General features: G+C 43.1%; 1 protein-coding gene across 2 annotated transcripts; it reads left to right on the forward strand.

Annotated features, from left to right (window-relative positions):
* On the forward strand, window positions 1-26,547 carry LOC135218335 (uncharacterized). 2 transcript variants are annotated; one of them, XM_064254573.1, is made up of 10 exons: window positions 1-110; window positions 5,774-5,964; window positions 6,221-6,364; window positions 6,687-7,400; window positions 17,545-18,000; window positions 20,436-20,684; window positions 20,818-20,994; window positions 22,885-22,989; window positions 23,202-24,040; window positions 26,139-26,547. In XM_064254573.1, the coding sequence occupies exons 2-10, from the start codon at window positions 5,788-5,790 to the stop codon at window positions 26,215-26,217; spliced, it is 2,940 nt and encodes a 979-aa protein (XP_064110643.1). In that variant the 5' UTR covers window positions 1-110; window positions 5,774-5,787; the 3' UTR covers window positions 26,218-26,547. The 2 variants fall into 2 exon arrangements, with proteins under 2 accessions (XP_064110643.1, XP_064110636.1); XM_064254566.1 differs by having other exon boundaries at window positions 16-119.
* The last annotated feature ends 711 nt before the right edge of the window (window positions 26,548-27,258 follow it).

The raw sequence follows: 27,258 nt of genomic DNA on the forward strand, positions 1-27,258 counted from the left end.
AGTCACAAACATCTTGTAGTCCATTCCCAGACTTCGTCTGATAAGCAAATATAAACAACCGCTCTCTCAGGTCTGCTCGTGAACAGCTAACAAGACTCAACGAGGCTCGTGTGAGTAAGGTAGGCTCTCTCTCTCTCTCTCTCTCTCTTCCCAGTCACGATACCATAAAATACACGTTCATTAAGCCGCTGTCTCTCAATTGTTATATCAGACATTCTTCAGGATGGTCGTTTGTCGTGTCAGATATTCTTCAGAATGGTCGTAGAAGTGATGGAAAAAGTCGGAAAAGAAAATCTTTACAAAAACGGCCTCAAGCTTTTTCCTTCATGAATGGTCGTAGAAGTGATGGAAAAAGTCGGAAAAGAAAATCTTTACAAAAACGGCCTCAAGCTTTTTCCTTCAGAATGCAATATATGGAACATAAAATTCACTCTAAGCAATGCGACCTAAGAGGCCATTCAGAGCTGAAAGGGAAACAGAATAAAAAGGCTTTAAATGTGTAAATGGAGGAAAATCTCGCAGTTGCACTATGCAACACTTCCATCAGGTGAGGGAGGAAAATACGGTGGAAGAGAATATAAACGGAGGTACAGTAAAAAAAATGGAATGAAAGGGGCTGCAACTATGGGCCTAAGGAAGGGATGCTGCAAAGGAAGGACCTCAACTAATGCCTGCAGTGCACCGCATGAGGTGCACTGACAGCATAGTAACCGCACCCTGCAAGGGGACAAGCTTTTCCTCGACTTTGCATCTTCATGCACTCTTGCCAGTGAACCATTTATGTCTGTTATTTTATTATTATTATTATTATGATGTATACATAACTGATAAGGGATACGGGGTAGTATCCGAAAGTCTCTCCTTGTCATTTTCAACCCTGTACATGAATATTTGTAACACTAATGTGGCTTTTAATTATTATTATTATTATTATTATTATATGTGTCTAGCACGGTCTCTGGCAGCGGTTCTTATCCTGGGGGTCGTGACCATAACCCCAATAAAAAAATTTTGAAATGGTGAAGCTTGGAAAAGCTAGGATACACAAAATGAGAGAAAGACCAAGGTTCATTGAAAGAAGGAAAACCTCGAAAAATTCCTGTCAGAACGTTGCAAATAAATCATATTCTCCCGAACCCTTTGTGACCCCCGAGAAACCCCAAAACGACCCCCAGTTTAATAACCGCTGCCATAGACCGTACATGTTGTGTGTGAACACACCATAAACACCAATGTTCGACGGAGTCACAGCGGTGGTGCATAAGCAGTGAGTGGTAGAAAATCCCGAAGACATAATATTATTGTCATGATCATAATAATTAGCTCCACAATGCGCTGCTTTGTAAGGAATGTGCAAAGATGGAAAGCAACAGACTGTTCTCAGTTCCTTCTGAGGACGAAACAGTGATTCAGAGCACTTAGTTGTTCTGAGAATTATTCACAGCACTAGGGGTTCTAAGGACAAAACAATTTTCATAGCACTAGATTGTTCTGAGAATGATTCGCACCACCAGGTTGGTCTGAGAATGATTCAAAGCACCAGGTTGGTCTGAGAATGATTCACAGCACTAGATGTTTCTCATGATGAAATATTTATTCACAGCACTAGATTGTTCTGAGAATGATTCGCACTACCATGTTGCTCTGAGAATTATTCAAACCACCAGGTTGTTCTGAGAATGATTCACAGCACCAGATTGATCTGAGAATGACTCAAACCGCCAAGGGGTTTTGAGAATGATTCACAGCACTAGGTGTTTCTCAGGACGAAACCGTTATTCACAGCACCAGATTGTTCTGAGAATGATTCCCAACACCAGGTTGTTCCGAGAATGATTCACAGCACCATGTTGTTCTGAGAATGATTCACAGCACCATGTTCTGAGAATGATTCACATTAACATGTTGTTCTGAGAATGATTCACAGCACCATGTTGTTCTGAGAATGATTCACAGCACCATGTTGTTCCCAGAATGAATCACATTACCATGTTGTTCTTAGAATGATTCACAGCACCAGGTTGTTCTGAAAATTTACAGCATGAGGTTGGTCTAAGGATTGTGCAATAGTTTACAGCACTTCGCTGGCTTTTTATATGGAGATCCTTAAAACTGAAACTGTTCGTCTAACATCCAAGAACATTCCTGTCAGCATTGACTTTTTCCCAAATTTTCATCGTTCTTAAGTGATAATTGTGAGTGTAAAGATTCACCTGGAATACGAGTATATAGTATTTTCCGTTCAACTCTACACAGTCAGTAATCCACGTTGACGTTTCGCCTATTATAATCCCCAGCAAATTTAGACTGTAAAAAAGCAGAATACACTGAATTATAACACAGCATATACAACAATATGACAAAAAGCAGAATACACTGAATTAAAACAGCATTCCCACAATATGTCAAAAAGTAGAATACACTGAATTATAACACAGCATATACAATAATAAGTTGAGTTGAATATAAAATTTAGGCCAAAGGCCAAGCACTGGGACCTATGAGGTAATTCAGCGCGGAAATGGAAATTGACAGTAAAAGGTTTGAAAGGCAACGCTATGGGACAGGCCACCACCAGGCTGTTGTTAAAGTTTCCCGGCTCATACAGCGTTATACAGACTACCGAGAGATAGATGTATTTTCGGTGGCCTTTGGAGATAAGCTGTACAATGGTCGCTGTGATGCTTTGACATTTACTCGTTTTGCCTCTAATTCGGACAGTGACATCAGGGCGAAGATAAGTCCATGTAACGGATGTCGGCCCTGCTGGACAGATAGCCCAGAGGTCCACACCAGTCCCCCGAACCCCTCCCAACCGGATGTCACTTCCGTTAAAACTCGATCGTTGTTGCACATCCGGACGCAATGGGGTCACAATAGCAACAAGAGGCTTCCAAATGATAGCTACAAAGGACTGTTATCGAATAAAGAAAAATAAATAAATAATCTAGAACTGTGGTACACTCATTGTCAGCAGAGATAAGGAATAAAAGTTGCGCCGAAGTTTTTTCGGCGTAATCGAGTTTCCAGTACCACAGCTACATCGTATAATCAAGGCCACCAAAATTAGATCTATCTGTCGGTGGTCTCGGTATAACGCTGTCCGAGTATGTCGTTGCCAGAAGCACGATTATGGCTAACTTTAAACCTTGAATAAAATAAAACTACTCAGGCTTGAGGGGTGCAATTTGGTATGTTTCGTGATTAGAGGGTGGATGATCAACATGCCAATTTGCAGCCCTCTAACCTCGGTCGTTTTTAAGAGCTGAGGTGGACAGAAAACTAAAATTAGCCCAGAGACAGCGTGGAAACATGTGGATTGGATGTTTATCAAAAACCGCTTTTAAAGTTCTCCAAAGTCTTCGATGTTCCTTTTGCAGCAAATTTCATTTCTCGGTGAAGTACTGTTCGTTTGATTTGCCGGACTGAACTGTGTCAGTTTATTCCTTCTGTCTTTAGTGACGCCAAAAGTTTGCTTGTAGGCAACCGAGTTTGACCACTAAAACAAAATGGGTCTTTGGTGTGATTTGCGAGGAAGTCAATCAATTCAGAACTGTTTAAGAAGGAAATTACCACCAGGTTCAAGTACAGAAAGGGACCTTTCAACTTTTTATCCTTGAAGATGAAGACAAGGGGACTTTCAGATCACTTAACCAGACTAATCTATTAGCAATCTCAGGTGTTAAAAAGATGCGTAAGGTAACAGATGCTTGAGACGAAACTGGAAATAAATCGGTTTTAAAGACTGACGATGGAAAAGCTGGTATTTGGAGATAATATACAATACCCAAAAAATAATAGATGGGCCCCTGTGGACCGAAATGAAAGCTCGTCGAAGGTCTAGAAAGTGAACAAACATCTCTCTCTCTCTCTCTCTCACACACACAGTAACTCTACCACCGAAAGCAGAGACTTCTAAACTCACAAATTAGTTGATGGTTCGATTCAAGGTTTAAAATGATCTGTATCAATTAAAATAAAATAAAAATATCAGAAACACTTAGATCAATAAATAAATAAAAATATTGGCTTCAAGCAGAGCAGTTGCTCTCATTCTGCCAAGATGTAAGTTATTCGTTGCGCAGAGCAGCAACAGAATTGTCGCCCATCTTGTGCTGTTCTTCAAGCAAATGTTACAATCCAGCAGTGAAAGAGTAACTCAAAAAATACAAACCATATATATATATATATATATATATATATATATATATATATATATATATATAACAGCATTCAGCAGGGTCCAACAAGCACATCAAAAAGGGCCATATTTATTAACAAGAGACGTTTCGCACATTATCTATGTGCATCTTCAATCTGTAAGAACAACATAAAATACGTTAAAGTTTAAAAAAACATAATTTTCTATATAAAAAAGATTAAGTTAAGAGAAAAAAAAGAGAAAAAAAAAGTATTTACAAAAATTAAAATTAATACAAATTAAAAGGTATATAGTAAAAAAGGAACCAGTTCTCCTTTTTTACTATATACCTTTTAATTTGTATCAATTTTAATTTTTGTAAATACTTTTTTTTTCTCTTCACTTAATCTTTTTTATATAGAAAATTATGTTTTTTTAAACTTTAACGTATTTTATGTTGTTCTCACAGATTGAAGATGCACATAGATAATGTGCGAAACGTCTCTTGTTAATAAATATGGCCCTTTTTGATGTGTTTGTTGGACCCTGCTGAATGCTGTTTGATATCTTCTCCTGGAATCCTTTTATATATATATATTATATATATATATATATATATATATATATATATATATATATATATATATCATTACATTTGCAGTTTTACGACTCCGAGTCCCTTTCTATAGGAGGCACAAATGAGGAAGGTTCACAAAGACAAAGCTATAAGAAAAGTTCCATTTACCGGATCCTGGCTACAGAGGCAGGGGGGTCGTAGCTACAGAGCTAAGTGATCCTATCTACAAAGGCTGGGTGATCCTAGCTACAGAGGCTGGGGGAACTTAGCTACAGAGGCTGGGTGATCCTAGCTACAAAGATTGGGTGATCTTAGCTACAGAGGGTGGGTGATCCTGGCCTCAGAGGTGGGGGAATTTAGCTACAGACGCTGGGGGATCCTAGCTACAGAGGCTGAGGAATCCTAGCTATATGATGTCCCCTAGGGATGCCTTCCTTTCCTCAGTGGGCAAAAATTGTCAGTATCCAGGTGACCTATTTTAACTCGAATATTAGTTGAGTAAGTCTACAAAAGAATGACTTTCATCAGATTCAAGAGGGCGTGTTCTCAAATTACTGGCTCAGTCATATGTACCCACCCTTTTTTCTCTTCACCTGATTGTGGGGCAAACTTAGGCCTTGAGCCTATGATGATGATTTTTTTTCACCACCGCTAGCAATACACTTAAAATTAATTTGTACCCTTTCCTGCTTTCTTTAAGCTTCTCCAGCTCTGAAGAAATGAAACATTGACAGTTGTTACAGAGTGACACTTGAAGTTTCTCTTTCTCCTGCAAGTTCCAGTCATCACAAATGAATAAAAAACTAATCACAATAAAAATGTTGAACATTTTCTATTATTCAGTTGCTGCACCATAACCTGTACTTCCTGCTTTGATGGAACATGACACAGAACTAAGCAACCATCCATGGGAATTTATGTATATTGTTCATAATCCAGTCACAACTTTCTTGCTGCACACAAAAATCCTTAATAAAATCAATCACCATCAAATGTATATTTACCTTGGTCTGAAGAACAAAAAATGCTTATTCAACATTTCACCTCTCAAACAGAAGTTGAATGGACTATGGCGCTCTCGCTCATGCTCGCGGCAAGTCTAGCTTTCTTCTGCTGTACAACAGCTCTGGTGGTGGAAGAGCATAGCAACATCACCAGGGATGATTTGCTACGTATGGCACCACACATCATACTGAATGAACACTCCTGTGACTGGCCAGTTTGCAACTTCAATGACACTGAACAGGTACAGGTAGAACTTAAATATCCTGCTGCTTCAGTCCTTTGTTTACATTGCCAATAACAAATTTCAAGATGGGTACGAGCAGTCCATCTAAAGGGAATCTAAACTTCCTTACATTCAAACAACCAGTCCACTAATGTATTTCCTTTCTTCCAGAAGATTTTTCAACCTCTGCCATACACCAATTCATTTTGACGTGTCTCACAGAAAGCTTTGAGTTTGTATATATGCTAAAAGTTGTCAACTGTTTTTTCCTTAGACTGTGGTGATTCCAGAAGGGTTTTCGATTCCACATACTTTTGGGGTAGAAATTTACATGGCCCAAGCAGTTCATGTATACCCAGCATGTTTATCTACCATTTATATTGTCAAGGCAGGTTTTGTGTCCACCTTATCTGCAAGGGTAAGTTTAAAAAAAGAATTATTTTCTTTGGCAGGAGAGTAAATTTTAAGAGAATTGAAAATTTATTAGCCACAAATTAGATCTCATTTCTGTTTAAGCTGTTTCCACAATTGCATAAAATTAAATGCATCTGATAAGAGATTTTTCTTTCTTATAGCAATTCTTGAAACATGAAGGCATACCTTTCTGATGATCTTCCATCCCCTTGTGAATGCAACAGTAATATCTCACTGTTTGCTAAAAGTAGATACCTAACAAGACACTGGACCAATTTTTTCTTGTTAATGAAATGTATCTTTCACACGAACATTTTCTTTGACAGGATACCGAGAATTTGCATCACCCAAGCTGTACATTCAACCTTGAATTACTGGATTCCAGAGCTGACATAATTTCCTATGGAGTAGACAATCTCAAACTAAATCACTCTACAGTAGACACTTTAAATCTGGTCGACCAGAGAGGCTTCCTTGCTTTGAGTTCTGACATCACTACAGTGGAAAACCTTCACTGGAAGTTCTCCAAAAGTGACGTTCTTGACACAACAATCTCGGAAGTCATTCAGCTCAGAGCAGATTCGGACTGGTCGGTTTCTAGGAGTCGCCTCGACTTGATTCACAAGAATGGAATTGTTTTCAATGGGACTCGAATGAACGTCACTGACAGCTCAGTGAAACACGTTAAACCTCGTGGGATCAAGATCGTAAGGGGCATAATGACTTTTTTTAATGTTTCGATTGAAAGGTTAGATGCTTTAGCAATAGTGGCAGAGGACCCAGAGGCTTCCGTTGAGTTTTCAGATGTGACTATTAGTTCTGCAGCTGCAGAATGTATTGTACTTTCAGACAGGGAGAAAATTTCCCTCAGTAATGTGAGCGTTGACAACATGGAGGTGAATTCTTCTTCGCCTTATTTCAAGTTCCTTGATGACTTTATTATACCAGAAAATGTCACCAAGATTCTTGTGCACAAAGACTTACCACAGTGTTACTCAGACAACTCAACTCTCTCCTGCGACTTCACAGGCATTAACAAGGTAATTATTTTCAAACAAGTACACAACATTGCTAGTTTAATGAACTGTTATATTTCTAGGGTCAAGTTAGATTTTCTGCATCCAAAGCAAGATGTTATTTTACAGTATATTTCTGCTAATACCACCACAGCCTGTATCACTGGTAAATGTAGAAAGTCAGTGGGTGAGCAAGGCCTCCCTATGGCATATGGTAGTGGGGAAATTAGCTTGCTGATCCTGTGATGAAGGAATTCAAGAAGCCAACTGACTTAGCCCTCATATGGATAGTGGCGTAAAAGTGGGCCTGTGACAAAGGCGTGGTATGTCTTTATTGATGAAGTGATGTGACAGGCAAAGTTGTTGGGTAAAACAATGTGCCATGAATGGGATGAGGAATGGTTCCTGTTTGCAGATGATACCGAACTGACTGCTGACTGGGATAGTGAAAAGAAACTGCAGGAACCAGTAAGAGTCTGAACATGTTTGCAATGGGGAAAAACTGACAGTAAGTGTGGGATGAAGGCCATAAACAGAAACCAGGATTACTGAGAAATGAATGTTAATTTAGTTGGTGGATGAATGTCATTGGTGAATTCACTTACTATGAGATTCAGGGCCTCTGTAACACAGTTTTTTCGCAATAACTTTTTATCTATGCATTTCATAAATATAACGCTTATTCAGAATACATATTATATCAACACATAAATTTTGAGTGTATTCTGCACTACGTAGGTTGAATAAATTTGCTAGTTATAATGTAAAAGTGACCTTTTTTGAAGACGGGTCAACTTACTCAGAGAAAAGGTTTCGAACGCACTCGTTACGTAACTTATGACAGCATTTCTTCCCTCTTTCTCAATGGATGATTGGCTATACATAACGAAGGCTAAACCTCTGGCAACAATGACATACAAATTTGAATACAAGCAAAGCAGTACACCTTTATGAACTCTGAAACCTCTCCACTGATAATTGTCATAATGAACAAACCAACAAAATATGTTAATAAATACAAAAACACTTCAATTATTAGTCTAACTCCCAAAATAAGCTTCCAAAGAAATTACAGTCTACTTTATAGGTCACAATCAGATTGACAAGATGTAGGGAATAGTTGGTAATTATCAAAAACATAGTAGACAAGCCTGATTTGATAACTGCTATATCCAATGTCAAGCAATTTTTATTTATTGGCTATCTACCTATTTACTGGAAAAGAATAGCCGGTACCGAAAATTGGCTTTAAACCTTCACCAATAATTATCGTCAGAATGGTGTCTTCATGAGGCTCCACCCACTTTGGCCTCGTTATAATTCAGGATAACACTGAAGGCTACCATGGGCATTGTTGGATTAGAAAATTTAACTTCTGGCTATAAAAACTAATTTCTCGAGTAGTTGTAAGAAGTACTAAATGATCCTCAAGGATCCCAGCAGTTGGCCTAAACGTTTAATTCATGTATATTACTGCTATACTGTTGCGGCAATACTGCTGCAGTAGTATTACCACGCTAGCACAGGTACCCCACCCACTCTATGTATCGTTCCGCCATTCATAAAGTCTATGGGTCTCAGAGCCGATGGAATTTCTGTCTGATGGATGGGCGGGGCAACATTTAGTCAAAAGGTATTTGTTTACCTTGCTTACGTAATGAATGTTTTTCGACTCTTGGCTCGTAATCATTGGCCATGGCGTCGGCTAGATCATTTTTACTCTATAAAAATTAAAACTATAGGGTTAAGGTTATTGATAATGCTGACAAAATTTGTGTGTGGTTGTAAAATATACATATGTCAACTTTCAGCTACATCCAATGCTTTGACAAGGAGCAAAGTCCAAAAAACCGTGTTACAGAGACCCTGAATCTCATAGTAGGTATCTGGTTATCAATATACCAGGATCACTGGAGCAATAAAAGTGGCAGCTGTCTGCAAGATTAAGAAAAGATCAGATGGGAATGTATAAATGGCTTGTTGAGTCAATTCTCCTCTATGGAAGTAAGTATGGATGTTGAATGGAATGGAGGAACGACTGAAGCTGTAGAAATAAACCATTTGTTCCGATACGTAATACAAACCCTCGATCCTTTAACAATAGGAAGGTAACTAGCGGCAGCTGGAACAGTCGTAAGTTTCGAACAAGGGAGTTCGGTACTTAACTGCTTGTCCAACAGTGCGCGCGCCGTGCGCCTGAGAGGTGAAGAATCACTTGCTTTCGGCCGTGTGGTGTGAGGACGTAGTTCGCCATCGCTCTCTGCCCGCTACATCGTCGTATGCTTGGATTATATTTTTCTCTTACTGGTTTGTTTGGTTGTGAAAGTGAAAATCGTAAGTACTTATTTTCATTTTTCATTGATTTATTAATTGAATGGATCAAGACATGGAGCTTTCGCCGCGCCCCCCGGTCGCCCGTAGAGTGTATCCCGGGCTGGAGGGGCGTAAATGTGGCGGCTTTCGCTCTTTTATTGATGTCGATCCCCATGAATTATGTACTCGGTGCCGAGGGCATGAATGCTCTCGGGCTGAGCCATGTGCTATATGTGTGAATTGGTCGGAGGTGCAGTGGGGCTTGTATGAGGGTAGGAAGAAGCGAAGGCCTGCCAAGGAGTCGTTGGAAAGCACTCCAGCGACTCCTTTGGTTACTGATACCTCGTCTTCTTTCCTGGCCCCTGCTCAGCTCCCGCGTATGGCACCTTCCCCTTCGGGGGGGGGGGGGGGGTTCGGAGTCCTTCTCCTCACTTGATCCGTCGAGTGTGGAGGAGGGCGCTCGTTACCCTGACGTACAATTGTATTCGGGGTCTTCTGTCCGCTCGGGGTGGGGCTCATCTCCCCCCAAGCGAGAGGGAACCCCTCATGTTTACCCGACCGTTGCTTCCGCAGGTGCATCTTCCGTGGGAGACAACCTTGGACAGGTGTGGGTGTCACTGGGACTGCAGGGCGTGCCAAGTATCCAGGGGCTTATCCAGCGTCTGGCGGGGTCTGGGGCGGTCACCCATGGAGCGGTGACCACCACCACTACCACGATCTCTACCCCCGGGTACGCCGCCCCTCCTCACCTGGTGTATACTCCATGCGTGATGACGGTGACGCCGACAGCCGCCGTGCAAGGGCCGATCGCTGCCGTACCAAGGAGGGGCGTACCACCTCCGCCTGGGTTCTTCGTGCTGCCTACCCCAGACTTCCACTGCCCTAAAAGCTCACCCCTGGACCTGCCACCGGTACCCAGGATGTCGTTGGCTGAAGCTAAGCCTCCTGGTTTACCTGACTTGCCTGCCGTACCTGCCGCTACTGCTGTTCCTGCTGCTGGCCCTGCCACTCCTGCTGTTCCCGCTCCTGCCCACGTCATTCCAGTCCACGGTGTTGCTGCCCCAGACTCATGTCCTTCCAGACAGGTGCAGCCAGGATGTGTTGCTTCGGCAATTGCCCCGGCTCCGTCCTGGATGTAGGATCTGACGTCTGTCCTGCTAGAGCTGACGAAGAAGAAGAAGAAGAAGAGGAAGGTGTCGTCGTCGTCTTCATCGTCTTCTTCGTCATCTGCTGCCGCCTCTCCCCCTTCGACTTCTAAGGCTCCCAAGCCGAAGAAGAAGAATACTGCCTCCTCCCCCCCTAAGAAGGCTCCCTCGGGAACTTCTAAGGGCCCGTCCCACTCCGGTGGGACGGGGGGGTCCTTCTGCTGGTCCTCCTGCTCCTTCGGGAACAGGACCCGTCTCTCCTTCTGCAAGGAAGAAGAAGATGGGGAACAGAGGGGTACCGGCTACCACCGGTACTTCCTTGCCTGGTGTTAGCGGCGCTGCTGCTAAACCAGGTTCCGGCTCGGCCTCTCGTTCGTGAGAGGTTCCGAGTGTACGGTCTCCTGTGGGAGACCGTGCAGCCAAAGTTCTGACACCAGAGTTCGCTCGGCGCCAGGACCGCGGCACGGAGCAGAAGGCTGGTGAGAGCTGCTCAGGTGACTCTCGCCAGGCCAGCGGCCGCTCTCGCAGCGACCAGCTGGTAACCCGGGTTGACGTGACGGTCTCTGACCGGCCACGGGCTGAGGCTGGGAAGAGGTCCCCGCGATCGTTGGCGCTAGCCTTGGCTGGTACCAGCGGTTCGACGCGCCGTGAGGACACGCACCAGTCTCACAGCGAAAGTGATCTCTGCAGGTCCCCTGACCGCCGCTCCCACAGGGACCGGGTGGATAGGGGGACCAGCAGCAGCTCATCTGACGCACGGGACCGGGGCCGCTGTGCTCAGTCTAGCCGCTCGCCACAGGTGAGCGGTGCGACCAGGCCTGCAGACCGATCACCACCGCGGGTTGGTGATCATTTGCAGCCCTCCAAGCACACTGGTTCTGCCAGTGAGCGAGGGGGGAGCGTCAGGTGTTCCTCTCCTGTACCTTCAACTTCATCGGGATACACCGGGAAGAGCAAGCTACCTAGGAGTGGATCCCGTCACGACGCCGTATGCTCCAGGCACGGTCTTAGGATCAACCAGGATGTATGCGCAAGTGACAGGAGGAGACCGAGAGGGGTCTGATGCTGTTCCTCCTTCTGAAGGAGGAGGATCTCCGGAGCTGCTCTTGTTGGAGGGACTGGACGGTCCTACTCCTCAAGACGCAGTCACTCCTGAGATTCAGAGGAACTTTGCCGAGGTCACTGCACTGATTCGTCAGCACAACGACCTTGGGGAAGGATCGCCGCTCCCACCATCCGAGCCCACATCCCAGCTCGAGTCGTTTTTGGGCCCGAAGAGGGAACCCAAACTGACGGTGGGTCTGCCGCGATAAGAGCTGGCTGACTCTGTGCTTGACCAGGTGGAGTCTCTCGTTTCCGGACGGGAGGATTCGCTGAAGTCAGGCAGGTCATCGAAGCTACTTCCTCCTCCTCTACAGCGTCAGCGGCGATTCTACGTGCCTTCTGAAGATCCGATGCCGCCCAAACAGGTTAACCCAGAGCTAGCAAGGCTAACTCCGGGAGTGTCCCTGCAGCAGCTCCTGTCGGAGAACCTCTGGTTCTCGCAGCAGGAGGCACTTGCCCTGGAATCAACCGCTATGGCGGCTTTCCAGGCAGTCTCTTGGTTGGATCTGTGGTCCCTCACAGTATCCAAAGTCGCGGCCAACTCCGGGAGTTCTGCTCTCGAAGAAGACCCAGCTTTCAGGAGACTTTGCCAGTCTGGAGGTAGAGCCATCTCCTACCTCGCCCATCAGACGGCAAACCTGTGGGCCAACCTGGTACTTCATCGTAGGGACGCAGTCCTTACCCAAGTAACCAGGGGGACTGGGCGTGAAGCGGCACTCGGACTTCGAAATGGACCTATTCGGAGTTCCTCCTCTCTCTTTCCTGAAGAGATGGTGGATGCTGCGGTGGAGAGGCGGCGCACTGATGACAGTGACCGCCTAGTTCACCAGGCAGTCTCGAAGGCTTCTGGGCAGCCTCGAGCTACTGCGGCTAAACCAAAGAGATTGGCTAGCGCTTCCTCGGCTGCTAAGACGGTTGCCCCGTCTAAGCCCCGAGGAAAGACTCTGCCTTCAACTTCTGCCAGGGGGGTCGTCATCAGCCCTCCTTCTCTCGAGGGGGAGCAGGGAAGAAGTCGAAGAGAGGCGGAAAACGCTAGGCACGGCGTTCCCCCTCACCTGCTGCCGGAAGTGGGGGTGTGCCTGGCGAGCCATTGGGCAACATGGCAGCGCTATGGTGCCGAGACCTGGATAGTAGACGTCCTTCGGGAGGGATATCTACTACCCTTCGAATCTCGGCCACCCCTCACCTCAAACCCGGTCCATCTGCAGACCTACGTCCAGGGTTCATCAAAGGACATCGCTCTTCGACTGGAGACAAAGACCATGCTGAGCAAAGGAGCAGTAGAGATCGTCAGGGATCGGTCACTGGGCTTCTACAGCCGCCTTTTCCTGGTGGAGAAGGCCTTGGGGGGCTGGCGCCCGGTGATAGATCTCTCTCCTCTGAACCGATTCATTCGCCAGTCTCGGTTCACGATGGGGACAGCATGTTTCAGATACCCGTCCATCAATCCTCCAGGAAGTACCTCCGCTTCATCCTTGACGGGACAGTGTACCAATTCAGGGCACTTTGCTTCGGTCTCTCAATCGCCCCACAGGTGTTCACGCGAGCGTTCACTCTGGTGTCTGCATGGGCCCATTCGCACGGGATACGTCTTTTGAGGTATCTCGACGATTGGCTAGTCCTGGCGAGCTCCCGCTCGCGGTTGCTACAGGACAGGGATCGACTCCTGAAGTTCTGCCGCGATCTGGGGATCGTAGTAAACTTCAAGAAGTCCGATCTCAAACCCAAGCAGAGGATGAAGTACCTGGGTATGCTGATCGACACGGTAGCAGGGGAAGTCTTCCCCGCGGACTTGCAGATCAGCAGATTCAGGGAGGCAGCCGACCGATTTCTGTCTCGACTGGAACAGTCAGCTCAGCAATGGCAAGTCGTGATCGGCCACCTGTCGTCACTCGAGAAGTTAGTTCCTCACGGACGTCTTCACCTGCGGTCTCTCCAGTGGAGACTAAAGGAGAGTTGGTCACAGGCTCAGGACCCACCATGCTTTCCCATGTCCCTCACGGAGGAGGTAAGGCAGGACCTAGCCTGGTGGCTGGACGACAGGAACTTCTTAAGAGGAGTGCCTCTCCGCACTCCCCCCCCCGGAGATGTTGCTGTTTTCAGACGTATCCACCGAGGGATAGGGCGCACACCTGGAGGAGTTGCTGACTGCAGGTGTGTGGGACCGTCACGACAAGCACCTTCACATCAATGTCCTGGAACTCAAGGCGGCGTTTTACGCTCTCCAAGAGTTTCAGGACCGCTTGTTGGGACACTCAGTGGTGTTGATGTGCGACAACACCACAGTAGTGGCATACGTCAACAAACAGGGGGCCCCAGTGTCTCTCCCGTTACACCAGTTGACCGTGCAGGTGCACGAGTGGGCCACGGCTCACTCGATAGAGCTGTCAGCACACTACATTCCAGGCAAGAGGAATGTAGTAGCAGACAAGCTCAGCCGTCGGGATCAGGTGATAGGAACCGAATGGTCTCTACACCCAGACATGGCGAAAAGGCTCTTCAACCTGTGGGGGCGTCCAGTCGTGAATCTGTTCGCCACCCAGCACAACAGAAAACTTCAAGTTTTCTTTTCAGCCGTGCCGGACTCATGGGCAGCTGCAGAGGACGCTCTTCAACACCCTTGGGACAACCTCTTCGCTTATGCCTTTCCTCCCTTCTGCCTGATTCGCAAGGTGATCAGCCGAGTGCTGGCCACCCCGAATCTCAGGATGATCCTGGTGGCTCCCAAACGACCTCAGGCCGTTTGGTATCCGGGCCTGCTGGATACCGAGAGAGATTCCCCATTGGCACAACCTTCTAGCCCAGCCACATGTAGAACGGTACCACCAAACAGTCCAGTCCCTACAACTTCATGGCTGGCTGTTACCCACCATCTCTTGCGAACGAGAGGCTTTTCTTGCAGCGCAGCAACAGAGATGGCTGGACACGTCCGACAGTCCTCTGCAGCTGTGTACCAAGGAAAGTGGGCCGTCTTCTGTGGTTGGTGTCGTAGACGGGGTCTATCTCCTCTCAGAGCCACTCTTCAGCAGGTAGTGGATTTCCTCGTTTTTCTTCGCCGAGAGAAGCTCCTCTCCGTCCCCACAGTCAAAGGATACAGAGCCGCCCTGGCCCTGGTCCTAAAGCTGAGGGGACTGGATATCTCGAATTTGTTCGAGATCTCCTTGCTTATGAGGAGCTTCAAAAGGTCTTGCCCAGCCAGGGAACTCAGGCCCCCTGAGTGGGACGTGACTCTCGTCCTTAGGAGTTTGACTCGAAGACCATTCGAGCCACTCCGAGAGTCGTCAGACAGGGATCTGACCCCCAAGACCCTCTTCTTGCTGGCCCTGGCATCGGCGAAGAGAGTAGGGGAACTTCATGGTCTGTCTTTCGATGTAAAGCATTCCAGGGGATAGGGATCTGTGACGCTTCATTTCATCCAGAACTTCGTGGCCAAGACTCAGAATCCGTCGATCCCTGACGACAAGTTCAAGTCTTTCACAATCCCCTCCCTAATGGATTTCACCGACAACGATACGGATGAGATGCTGCTTTGTCCTGCGCTACGGCGCTATCTGAAGAGAACTCGACACCTCAGGCCTGAGTGTCAACGCCTCTTCGTTAGCACTGGGGTGACCAAGAAAGAAGTATCCAAGAACACACTTTCATTCTGGCTGCGTGAGGTGATCAGGAGGGCGTACGAAACTGATGGTAGTGACGACATCCGCCCCCTTCGTCCGAGAGCCCACGAAGTCAGAGGTATTGGTCCTTCGCTTGCGTTCCGCAAGAACTTCTCCATGGCGCAGGTCCTGAAGGCAGGGGTCTGGGCCAACCAGACTACCTTCACCTCCTTCTACCTTCGGGATATTGCCCACAAGTCCTTGGATACTTTTTCCTTGGGACCTGTGGTGGCTGCTCAACACGTTGTGTAGCTTACCCAGCACCCAAGCAGGCAGAACAGCATCGATTCCTGGTGTGATTGTAAGAATGAATGAGTGAATGAGAGTGCGACTGGCTTCTCTTCCCCATCTTTCTCTCCCTCTACCTGTGGGCAGAGGGACACGGTCGTCACTACGCTGGAAAAGGAAAAGATGCAGGTAAGCTACTCGACCGAGCCCCATCCTATCCCTTTCATTAGGGATAGGAGTGAATATCCACCACTTCCTCCAACAAGGGGGGGGAAGTGGATGCCAACTAGAGACAAACCCATAACTTTATGTCGCCTCTTGCAAACAGGAACAAGTTCTTGCTTACTGGTACAAAGAGATACGCTTGCCTCTCTCTTAGTACTCAGTCCAGAGGTCTGACCATTGATCCTGCGGTGCACACCCCGATCAATCGGACAGAGGCTTGGATCCCTCCCTCGCTCTTACGACCAGGGAGGCATTCCAAGGTTGGGCGAACACCAGTCTGTTCACAAAGACTCAGATTCCTCCCACCAAGAAGTGAGTCTTCCTATTGTTAAAGGACTGAAGGTTTGTATTACGTATCGGAACAAATGACAATTTGTCCAAAATTGCATTTTTCCTAACTATACAAACCTGAGGTCCTTTACATATAGTCCCACCTCATGCCACCCCTCACTCTGCGTTTTTTTGCATGGGCCTAAAGCAAAAGTGATTCTTCACCTCTCAGGCGCGCGGTTCGAAGCTTATGACCATTCCAGCTGCCGCTAGTTACCTTCCTATTGTTAAAGGACCTCAGGTTTGTATAGTTAGGAAAAATGCAATTTTCGACAAATTGTCATTTTTGTAACATAAATGGCAAAAGAATTGATAAGGTGCGACATCCGGAAATATGCAGATGTGCCAGAAAGGTTAGCAAGGGTGAAAGGACAGATTTTATCAAATATTTTCAGAAGTGGTGAGAATGTAGGACAATAAACTACTGAAAAGTGTACCATAGCAAAGTTTGGAAGGAGGAGCCAAGGAAAACCTAGAAAGGACTGAACAGACAGAATCAACAGGGTATATAAATAGAAAGGCCTTAATGCAAGGAAGTGTCGTAGTACTTGCAACACAAGAGGTGAATAGCACAGTAAGTTTGGGGTGGTTTGACGTGCTATTGGTGAGTCTTTTGTGTAGGTGTTAGATGTAGCTAATGTTGTAGAAGTTTTCTAAACATGAGAGTCAACCAAGAATCAAAGGTTAACATGTGAATGTGGAATGACCACTATGTTGTTTTTCTATGGTTTCAACCTATCAGGAGAAATGGCCTAATATTGGAAGAAAATATTACATAGTGAAATAGTGAGTTATCATCACAATATCCTTTAGTGAGGCAGCTGTGTGACATTTGCAGCAATTGTCACAATTGCAGGTAAAATCAAAAGAGGTTGGACAGCTAAATAGGAACAGACCAAATGGAACAGATGAAAAGTACAAAGTCAAAAGCGGTGCCATTACAAGTCAACAAAGTACTGCGTAGAAACATTAGTACCATGCACGTAGACTAACTCCCAATGGGATCAACAGTTAGGGTAGAAAAGAGCTGGTTACCCGATTGATTAAGAGAAAGCCCTTCATTTTGGTGCTCACTTATGACATTTCCCCCCCCCCCTTTTTTTTTTATGACCATGACGTTCAGAATCGTATCCAAGAAAGTGCTAATCTGAATTTCCTTTCATCCAGGTCATTGAAGTTGATTCTGCCAACACTAGCGGCTTTCAAGTCTTACAGATCAAGAATGCCAAGTCTCTGCTGGTGCTTTCCATCAGCTGCAACGTAGAGCTTCAGTTGACATCTGTCGAAGGAACTCTCCCTCACTTAACAACCGAAAACGACCTCACTTCATCCCTCGATCAGGCAAATCGTCACTGTGGTATGACCCTTACAGTTGAGGACTCCCATTTGAATGTGGTTTTTGGCCGAGACGTCTCGAATCTGACTATTGTCAACAGTTCAGTATCGCGACTTCATGGAGGCATCATTGAATACCTCGCTATGCAAACAGTCACACTGGAACGCATGGACAGTATCTACATAAACGGTGCAATACCTTCCACTTGGAGGGATGTGGAAATAAACGACTTGTTTAACATAACAATCCAGTCACCCATTCAAGCAGAAAACCTCGGTCTCTTTGAAGTAAGTTAATCGATTTGAACTAGTAATCTGGCAAAATGTACAAAAAAATTGGTCCATATTTTGAATCAAATTTGACGTTCGATCCGTAAACGATATAAACCATAAAGTCTCGACGTTTGCACTGAACTTGAGAAATTTCTTGACGCTTTACATAGAAAATTAAAGCATCGTCTGAATTATATAATCCGAGAGACTTCGTTGTGCCAGTGGCTTTTCATAAGACCTCTAGAGATCTCGCCAAGCTGAAGTTTATCAGCAGTATAGTAGCAACCTCACAAACAATATATTACATATATGTATGTATATAATATACATATATATATTATATATATATATATATCTATATATATATATATATATATATTATATATATACAGACCAGCTGTCTGTACCTTCACAAGAGACGGACAGCTGATCTGTGAAATGTAGTATTGACTTTCTAATTCTGGCGAGTTTATGGGCTCCTTTTCTATATATATATATATATATATATATATATATATATATATATATATATATATATATATTTGTATATACTCGTATACTGTGTGTGTATGCTACTGAACTGCTGACAAAAAAATATCTTAGTTTTACCAGACCACTCAGCTGACTAACAGCTCTCCATGGGTGGCCCGAAGGCTTAGATAATTTGACGTGGCTAGGAACCAATTGATTACCTAGCAACGGGACCTACAGTTTATTGTGGCAACTGAACCACATTAAATCGAGAAATTAATTTCTAATCACCAAAAACAAATTCCTTTGATTCCACGGTGGCAGAGCGGGAATCGAACTTGAGACCCCCGAATCGGTAGGCGAGCACGTAAACTTTCCACTTTGCTGAACGAAGTCTCTCTCGGACGATTCAGACGATGCCTCAAGACATTTCTCAAGTTCAGTGCAAACTGCAAGACTTTATGGTTCATATAATTTGTAGGACGGGCGTCAAATTTGCTAACTCTTTTAAAATGGAGAATTTTGTATGAATTAAGCACAATAAAGATATGAAAGTTGGAATTCTACAGAGGCCTTTCGTGGCATTGTTGTGGAGGTGACATATTATCTAAGATGCATATGTATATACATACATACATACACATATACATACATATACATGTATAAATACACAGATATAAATATATATATATATATATATACATGTATAGAAATGAATTTTATCACATCACACTAATTCATATACAAGCATCAAACTACTAATGTCCTTCAAATCTAATTCGCTCTACCGAGGTAGAGCGAGTTGGATATTAAAGGACATTTGTCGTTTAATGCTTATATATTATATACACTCATCATATGTCCTGTTAAATTCAACTTCTTATATTTTCCGTGTTCAATCATACAAAATTCTCTGTTTGTCTCCAGCCTCCTGTCTCATATAGTAAGTCTCGGTCTTCCAACTCTTCTGGTGTCTACTGGGACCCAGTTAAACAATGTGTCCAAGATATCTCCCATTTCCCTTTCATCACGGCATCATCTGCAAATGAAACTGCTGTAATTTCCGCTTTGATATCATTTCGAATTCCATCCTGTCATATTATATTACTTCGGTTTTCTTATCGTCAACAAAACTCGATTGGAAACTTTCGTCCGTACAGCAAAACTGCTTTGATCAGGCTTGTGCATCATCTTAATATCTAAATTTCTCTATAAAATTTCAGACTGCCAACTGTGTGATTTGCCATTCTTAAGGCCCGTCGACACGGTCGAGCTTTGGTCGACGAACTCTGTTCACATCGAACAAAGTTCGTGAGCAAAGCTCGACCGTGTGGACGGGGCTTATTAGTCTTTTACTAAATTCCAACTCAACAAGACCCTGTGCTGGATATCATTGTTACTAAATATTGAAAATTTGAAAGATTCAAGCTGACTGATTAATCTCTCTCCATGTTCATGCTCTGTCATGACTCCAACCATCCTCTCATTATAGATTCCGTAAGGGCAAACAGCAAAGTTGATTTTGCATTCCCTTGTAGCATTGCACTCATTTTATAGATTCACTTAGTTCCTCACTGGACAAGTGAGTTGCGTACTCGCCTATCAGTCAGGTAGCCCGAGTTCGTTCCCAGCTGCTGCCAGTGTGGAACCAGAGGAATTTATTTCTGGTGATTAGAAATTAATTCTTCGATAAAATGTGGTTCGGATCCAACAATAAGATGTAGGTCCCCTTGTTTAGTAACTAATTGGTTCCTAGCCAAGTAAATAAAAATCTAATCCTTCGGGCCTGCAGCCCTAGGAGAGCTGTTCATCAGCTCAGTGGTCTGGTTAAACTAAAATAGACTTAACTTATGAATTCACTTTACAAGAGCCACACAACATTAACTTAGTATCATCCTTGTTCATGGTGGGAATGAAGGGCTGTGAATTGATTCCTTGCTGGCCAGTGTTAATTACTGTACTGTACGTGCTCCTTACAGATGCAGACGGGTGCTCTCACTGTTGATCATGACAATGGCACGACTAAGTTTGCAGGTCTATCTGTTTCAATAATGAATAAGGGAAGCCTGGTGGTTAAGAGCGGCCAATTCATCATAGAAAATGCAAGTGCTATATTCTTGAGAGCCGAGGCCATTTACCTTGAGGAAGGAGCCACCTTGGAATTGAATGGAATGGCGCCATCTATTTTACCCGTCATCAAGGCCATATCAGTTGCCAGAGCGAATCAGGCAAGTTAACAAAGTTGAAAACTGTCAAAAACTGTCACAATTCTTTGCCATTTTTTAGCATCGTTCATCTGTCCTTTTGCTCTGCTGAGCTCTGAGATAGCATAGTATTAATATTCTCTGGTTTCATCCACAGGTTACCCTGAAGGGGCTGAACGATCATAACACATCCGAATTGTTTATTCATGTTCGTCAACCACCTCTGCTGCCAACAATGAATTCGAATTTATCCATCTCATCCTTACATCTCTCACCATATTGTACTTGGGATTTTCTTGCCCCTCTGAACTGTGATTTTTCTTCTGTTACCAATGTAAGTGATACTTCTGCATTTCTTTCTAATGCCAACAGCATCGTCTCTGTCACATCATGAAGTATTTTCTACAGAAGCATTCAAAACTCAGTTCTAATCATTCATCTATTTTTTTCCAGTGTGTTTAACACTCACGTGTCAGCTTCACCAAAGGTATTTTTTATAAGGATGGGGGAGGGGGGAAATCATGTCAAAATTAGCGAACCCACTATTTTTCAACACAATATTATACCACTTTGATTATTCTATATATATATATATTATATATATATATATATATATATATATATATATATATATATATATATATATATATATATATAGAATAATTATCACATCACCGTGATTCACATAAATTATTTGAGCTACAAAACTTTATCTCCTTTAATCACTCTGCCTGGGAATTGACATATTTTCATATATGTAAACCGAAGGAGAATTTTTTGGAATTAATATATTTTCGTATATGTAACCGAAGGGGAATTTTTTTAGTTGATAATAATTTCGTTCTCTCGTGGGTTCGAACCACCGCGCAGCGGACAGAGACGAAATCAGGACATCAGTGACGTTATCGATTTGGCTAACAAGTGAGGTAGAACAAATTAGATATTAAAGGATATTTGTAGCTCGAATAATATACTATATAATACATATATATATAAATCAAAGTGGTATTATATTGTCTTGAAAAATAGTGGGTTCGCTAATCTTGACATGATCCGAAACGATTAAAAAAAACCACCTGGCAGTTGCTCAACTTGCATGTCTGAGAATGCAGCCACTCTTATCTGTTACCACATGACACCTACACACACACTCTTTGTCCAATCCCAAATGTACGTGGAGAAACTATAGTCCTGTTTTGCTTTTCACAGACATATTTTGGGTAACTTGCAATCAAAATTCAGTTCTGATTACCTGTTTCACAGCAGACTCGAAAGTCACTTTGTGATTAACCATATTACACAACTTCAGCTCTTAAAATTGAATTTTCCATGATGTATATTTACTATAACCGTTTTCATGAGCTAGGACTTGAAGAAGTGATTTCCCTTCGTCCCTTTCGTGACAAAAGTAGGCCCTACTGGAATTCTTTCAACCCTTTTAATTTGCAGTTTGTTATTAAAATTCCACTGTTGGTATTTCGAGGTATAGAAAGTTTAAGCAAATAAAAAATGCGCCGAAGAAACCTAGTTTTCTGTTCAGTGTATAATCAAGGCCACCAAAAATAAATCTATCTTTCGGTGGTCTAGGTATAATGCTGTATGAGCCGCGGCCCAAGTGGTCTGTGTTGTTGCGTTGCCAAACGCTAATGCAAGGCTAACTTTAGCCTTAAAATAATAACTACTGAGGCTAGGGGCTGCAATTTGGTATGTTCGATGTTTGGAGGGTGGATAATCAACATATCAATTTGCAGCCTAGGCCTATAGCCTCAGTAGTTTTTTAAGATCTGGGGCAGACAAAAAAAAGTGCGGACGGACAAACAAAGCCAACTCAATAGTTTTCTTTTACAGAAAACTAAAAATTGCAAAAGGCAACCACACTCTGTTGCTGTAATAGAAAGCAGAACAGGCTGCAAACATTTGGAATCTTACATCACTCCTAAATATGGAACAAAATTGCAAGAAAGATACTGGACTTTTGAACACAAGAAAGCCAGACTAATCAGTAGGTTTCCCTAGGACCTAAAAAGATGCAAAAACCTTAAATATTCAAGAACAACATACATAGTTATTTAAAAAAACAATACCGAAAAAGACACACAATTAAATAGATGACTCAAAATTAAACTTCCATTAATAGTTGATACCATCAATTTCAACGCTGAAGTTGCCAATCCAAGACATAGACACAAGACAGAGTATGTATTAATTCCAATGCTTCTTTTAGGCAACATTGTTCATTGATCTGGAAGAAAATGAGAACCAAGCCATTTCCATTGCTTACGTCCAAGGGGCCTATTTTGTGACAATATACCCATCATGTGTAATGAAGGCAAGTTTCCAATTGTTTGTTTCCAAGGTAAATTTATATTTTATATTTCATTCAATTTCCTTGTGGACAGTGGTAGGAATAGTTACTATGATATATTTATGAACTTGAAAAAATGCAATTTTCCCCCTAATAACCTAATCGAGTTGCTACTGACAAATCTTATATTTGCCTATGAGCAAATGTCTAGCTGTAATTCTCATTTTACTCCTCAGTTGCACCTCTCGGAAGTGGTGAAAGCAACTACGGCTGAAAGTGAAAAAGATTGTAGCACTTGGCTTCAAGCAGAAGGAGTCCACTTCTATAACATCACAACTGGAGTTACGGATGTAACCCTCATATCCTGCAGTGTTGATCTCCTCTCACCTGACCGAACACTCGAAGACTTGGATCTGGAAAACACGCGTGTTGAAAGGGTTGCTAATGTACACTGGTCTACATTCACTGGCAGGATCATAGGCTCTCACCTTGTAAGAGTGGATGGTATTATTTCCTCGGATGATATGGAAATGTTCAACACTACAATTGAGAAAATTCACCCACCAGGAATCATACTGAAGTCAACAGGGACTATCAGCCATTCCATCATAAAAGATGTAGCTTCAGGAGGCATCACAGTGGAGGGAAAACTCTACATGAATAATGTTTCTATTGGTGCATTGGCTAGAAATGCCATAATGGTGAAGACAACAGGGAACATCACGAACTCCATCATAAATGATATAGCTCAAGGTGGCATTGTAGTGGAAGGGCTGCTACACATGGAGGATGTTGTTATCATCAATTTGGCAGAACAAGCAATCACAGTCAAGGGTGGAATCCTGATTCTCTCAAATGTAACCATCAGCTCACCACGTGAGGATGGCATCATATCAGATCTCAATGGGGTTATTGCTCTGCGCAACGTGACAATAGCAAAAAAGAGGCTGCAGGCTAGTTACTACACAGAAGACACCAAAACAAATGAAGAATGTACATCTTGGATGTGGGGTACTGGATTGTTAACAGTGGCACTAATTGTATGCATCATAGCTCTTATGAGTAGATTTTTCAGGTAAGTTTCTTTGGTTCGAATTAGTTCCTTGATAGGCTTTATCCTTCTTCCCCAAAGGATCAAAATTCTCTCCAGGTTTATGCAAATGATCATAAGTTAAAACTCCATGCTCATATTCCAAAGTTTGTTTCGGTTAACTCCATACTCATATTCCAAAGTTTATTTTGCTCAAGTCATTTCATTTCAACAGTTATCTACTTATCAATTATCTACTTATTCATATGTAATTAATTTGTTTTTGGATTCAGCATAGATATGTAATTTTTTCTTAATAAGTGGCCATCTTTGACTTTGGAGGACTGATGGTGAATATAAGTGACCTGTTGGCCTTAGTCTTAATTTGGCAAATTTAAAAGATAATCTGCATTTTTCCTAGATTTACCAACACAAATCTTTATCTGGATCTATTTCACGTAGCTAAGGCCGCATAAAGCCTAAAACAAAGTTTCAAAATTTGGCAGTTGCCCTTATGTGGGGATTATGGGTAACTAGGCTACTTGGGCACAGTAAGCATTCTGTCTGTTTCGCTGGCAGTACGGCAATATGGGGTCGTAGAGAAAGGAATACAGCATAGTTTGTTATTTATTCTATAGGGATACAAAACGTTGTCTTTGAAGGAGACTTTCTATCGGGAGGAGGAACTGCCTTGAATCTATAAGCCACCTTGAGTGTCCATTACCCAGTCACACAGGTGAGTTGGGGGAACTGGCTATTATATCCTGCCTCCTCCATTGCTAGGCAACAACACTAGAAAACCATCAGTAGGACTTGCTCCACCCATAGGAGAGACCATTTAGAAGGTGGTTTATGATCAATTACAGTAAGATAATATGCTCTAACCCCTTCCCACTGCCTTTGTCTAGGAAAAGAGGAAAGAATCTCTTCTACCAACTATACTTGTAGTCATATATAAGGAAGCTTTGTTGAGTAACTCACAAGCATCTGACCAATCCAGATAGAAGGAAGATAGGAGGGAAAGAGACCATATACACACTTACCTTCAACCATTTTTAACATAAAACGTACATGAGATGCTATTCTTTACAATAAGAGCATGTTAGTTACATACTTTGTTGAGTTGCGAAACAAGACAAAAGTAAAAAAATGTGTCTTAAGACTTGCAGAGAAGGTAAAGGTAGTTTGGCAGTGCCACACACCTGCCCTCATTATCTCTGACAAGTGTGCCCATCTGATCTCCTTAGAAACCCAAAATGAATTTGTATTATTTAATCTATCTTAAGTCTGACCATACTCATGAACAGGCAACAAAGAAAAGGGATTAAATACAGAGAGAGCCCAGCCTCAACACAATAATAAATGAAAGCCTCAATAGTACACCCAGCGCACATCAGGGAAACTGATACTATGGTGGCTATGCATGCAGGTGATTAACCACGACCACTCACAAGGCAGCCAACAAAATTTTTAAGCCATGTTTTCAATCAGCCAAAAGTTTATCCACATAGAGATGAGGGTTTGTATCTCCGCTGGAAAAATGCATTCTTTATTACTAACAACAGTAGTAAAAAGACTGGACCCATCCTGCTGACTAGCAAATACCACTTCAAAAAGGGGGCCATGAATGATCCACTCTTGCCACTTAGCAAAGTGGAGAAATACAAATTCCTCATCTTGCGACCATATGCATGTAATATATGTATAGAGTAGCGTAATACGCAAACCTAACACCGCCCCTACCCCGTATTTTATTTTAAAATCTTATTCATAAATTCTGATCTGATCTGTAGAGATTCTGCATGTACAGGCTAAGGATCAATTGAAATTCAAAACGTTAATAACAAACAATCAGAGTAACTAATGCAACATATAACTTCTAGACTGGTCTACTTTTTGTACAAAATAAGGGGGCAATTTTGTAAAATGAATTCTGGATGTAGTAAATGTAAAACTAGTACTACATATTCTATCAATCTAAACAATCTCTGATGAAGGAGAGCAATTAATAATAGTGTTGTAAGTAATGATGAAAAACAGTACAGTATTAAGATAGATACAACGACAGAGCAAGGAAAACGGATTCATATCATCATTATATTCCTCACGTTATTGACGGTTAATATTTTCTTCTTTATTTTAGGCTAAGGAAGATCCCCATGCTTCAAAGAGTATTTTGGAGTGGAAACGATGAACACCATTACGTGACGCTTGAGAACTAAGAAGGGAAACCTCACGGCTGTTCTGGATATGGCCCAGTCCGTGACACCGCCTAGCTCTAACAACAGATGAACTCTCTTTCTCTGAACCTAAAATAGGTCAGATAATTCTTACGCCTTACAAATCTGCATTCCTCTTGGTATGTCCACTCCCATATTTGGGAAGCACCGTAACCCACTGGCTTAGTAAAAGCAAATGATCTTCCTCTTGGGCAATCTACAGCATGCTTATTTGGTGAAAAAGTGAACTTGATTCAGCAACTGAGAATTGGATATTATTATTATTATTATTATTATTATTTTTTTTTTTTTTTTTTTTTTTTTTTTTTTTTTTTTTGCTCTATCACAGTCCTCCAATTCGACTGGGTGGTATTTATAGTGTGGGGTTCCGGGTTGCATCCTGCCTCCTTAGGAGTCCATCACTCTTCTTACTATGTGTGCCGTTTCTAGGATCACACTCTTCTGCATGAGTCCTGGAGCTACTTCAGCCTCTAGTTTTTCTAGATTCCTTTTCAGGGATCTTGGGATCGTGCCTAGTGCTCCTATGATTATGGGTACGATTTCCACTGGCATATCCCATATCCTTCTTATTTCTATTTTCAGATCTTGATACTTATCCATTTTTTCCCTCTCTTTCTCTTCAACTCTGGTGTCCCATGGTATTGCGACATCAATGAGTGATACTTTCTTCTTGACTTTGTCAATCAACGTCACGTCTGGTCTGTTTGCACGTATCACCCTATCCGTTCTGATACCATAGTCCCAGAGGATCTTTGCCTGATCGTTTTCTATCACTCCCTCAGGTTGGTGCTCGTACCACTTATTACTGCAAGGTAGCTGATGTTTCTTGCACAGGCTCCAGTGGAGGGCTTTTGCCACTGAATCATGCCTCTTTTTGTACTGGTTCTGTGCAAGTGCCGGGCATTCACTTGCTATGTGGTTTATGGTTTCATTTTTCGTATTGCACTTCCTACATATGGGAGAGATGTTATTTCCGTCTATCATACTTTGAACATATCTGGTTCTTAGGGCCTGATCTTGTGC

This window comes from Macrobrachium nipponense, chromosome 19 (assembly GCF_015104395.2).
Source record: "Macrobrachium nipponense isolate FS-2020 chromosome 19, ASM1510439v2, whole genome shotgun sequence".
NCBI classification, from domain to species: Eukaryota; Metazoa; Arthropoda; class Malacostraca; order Decapoda; family Palaemonidae; genus Macrobrachium; species Macrobrachium nipponense.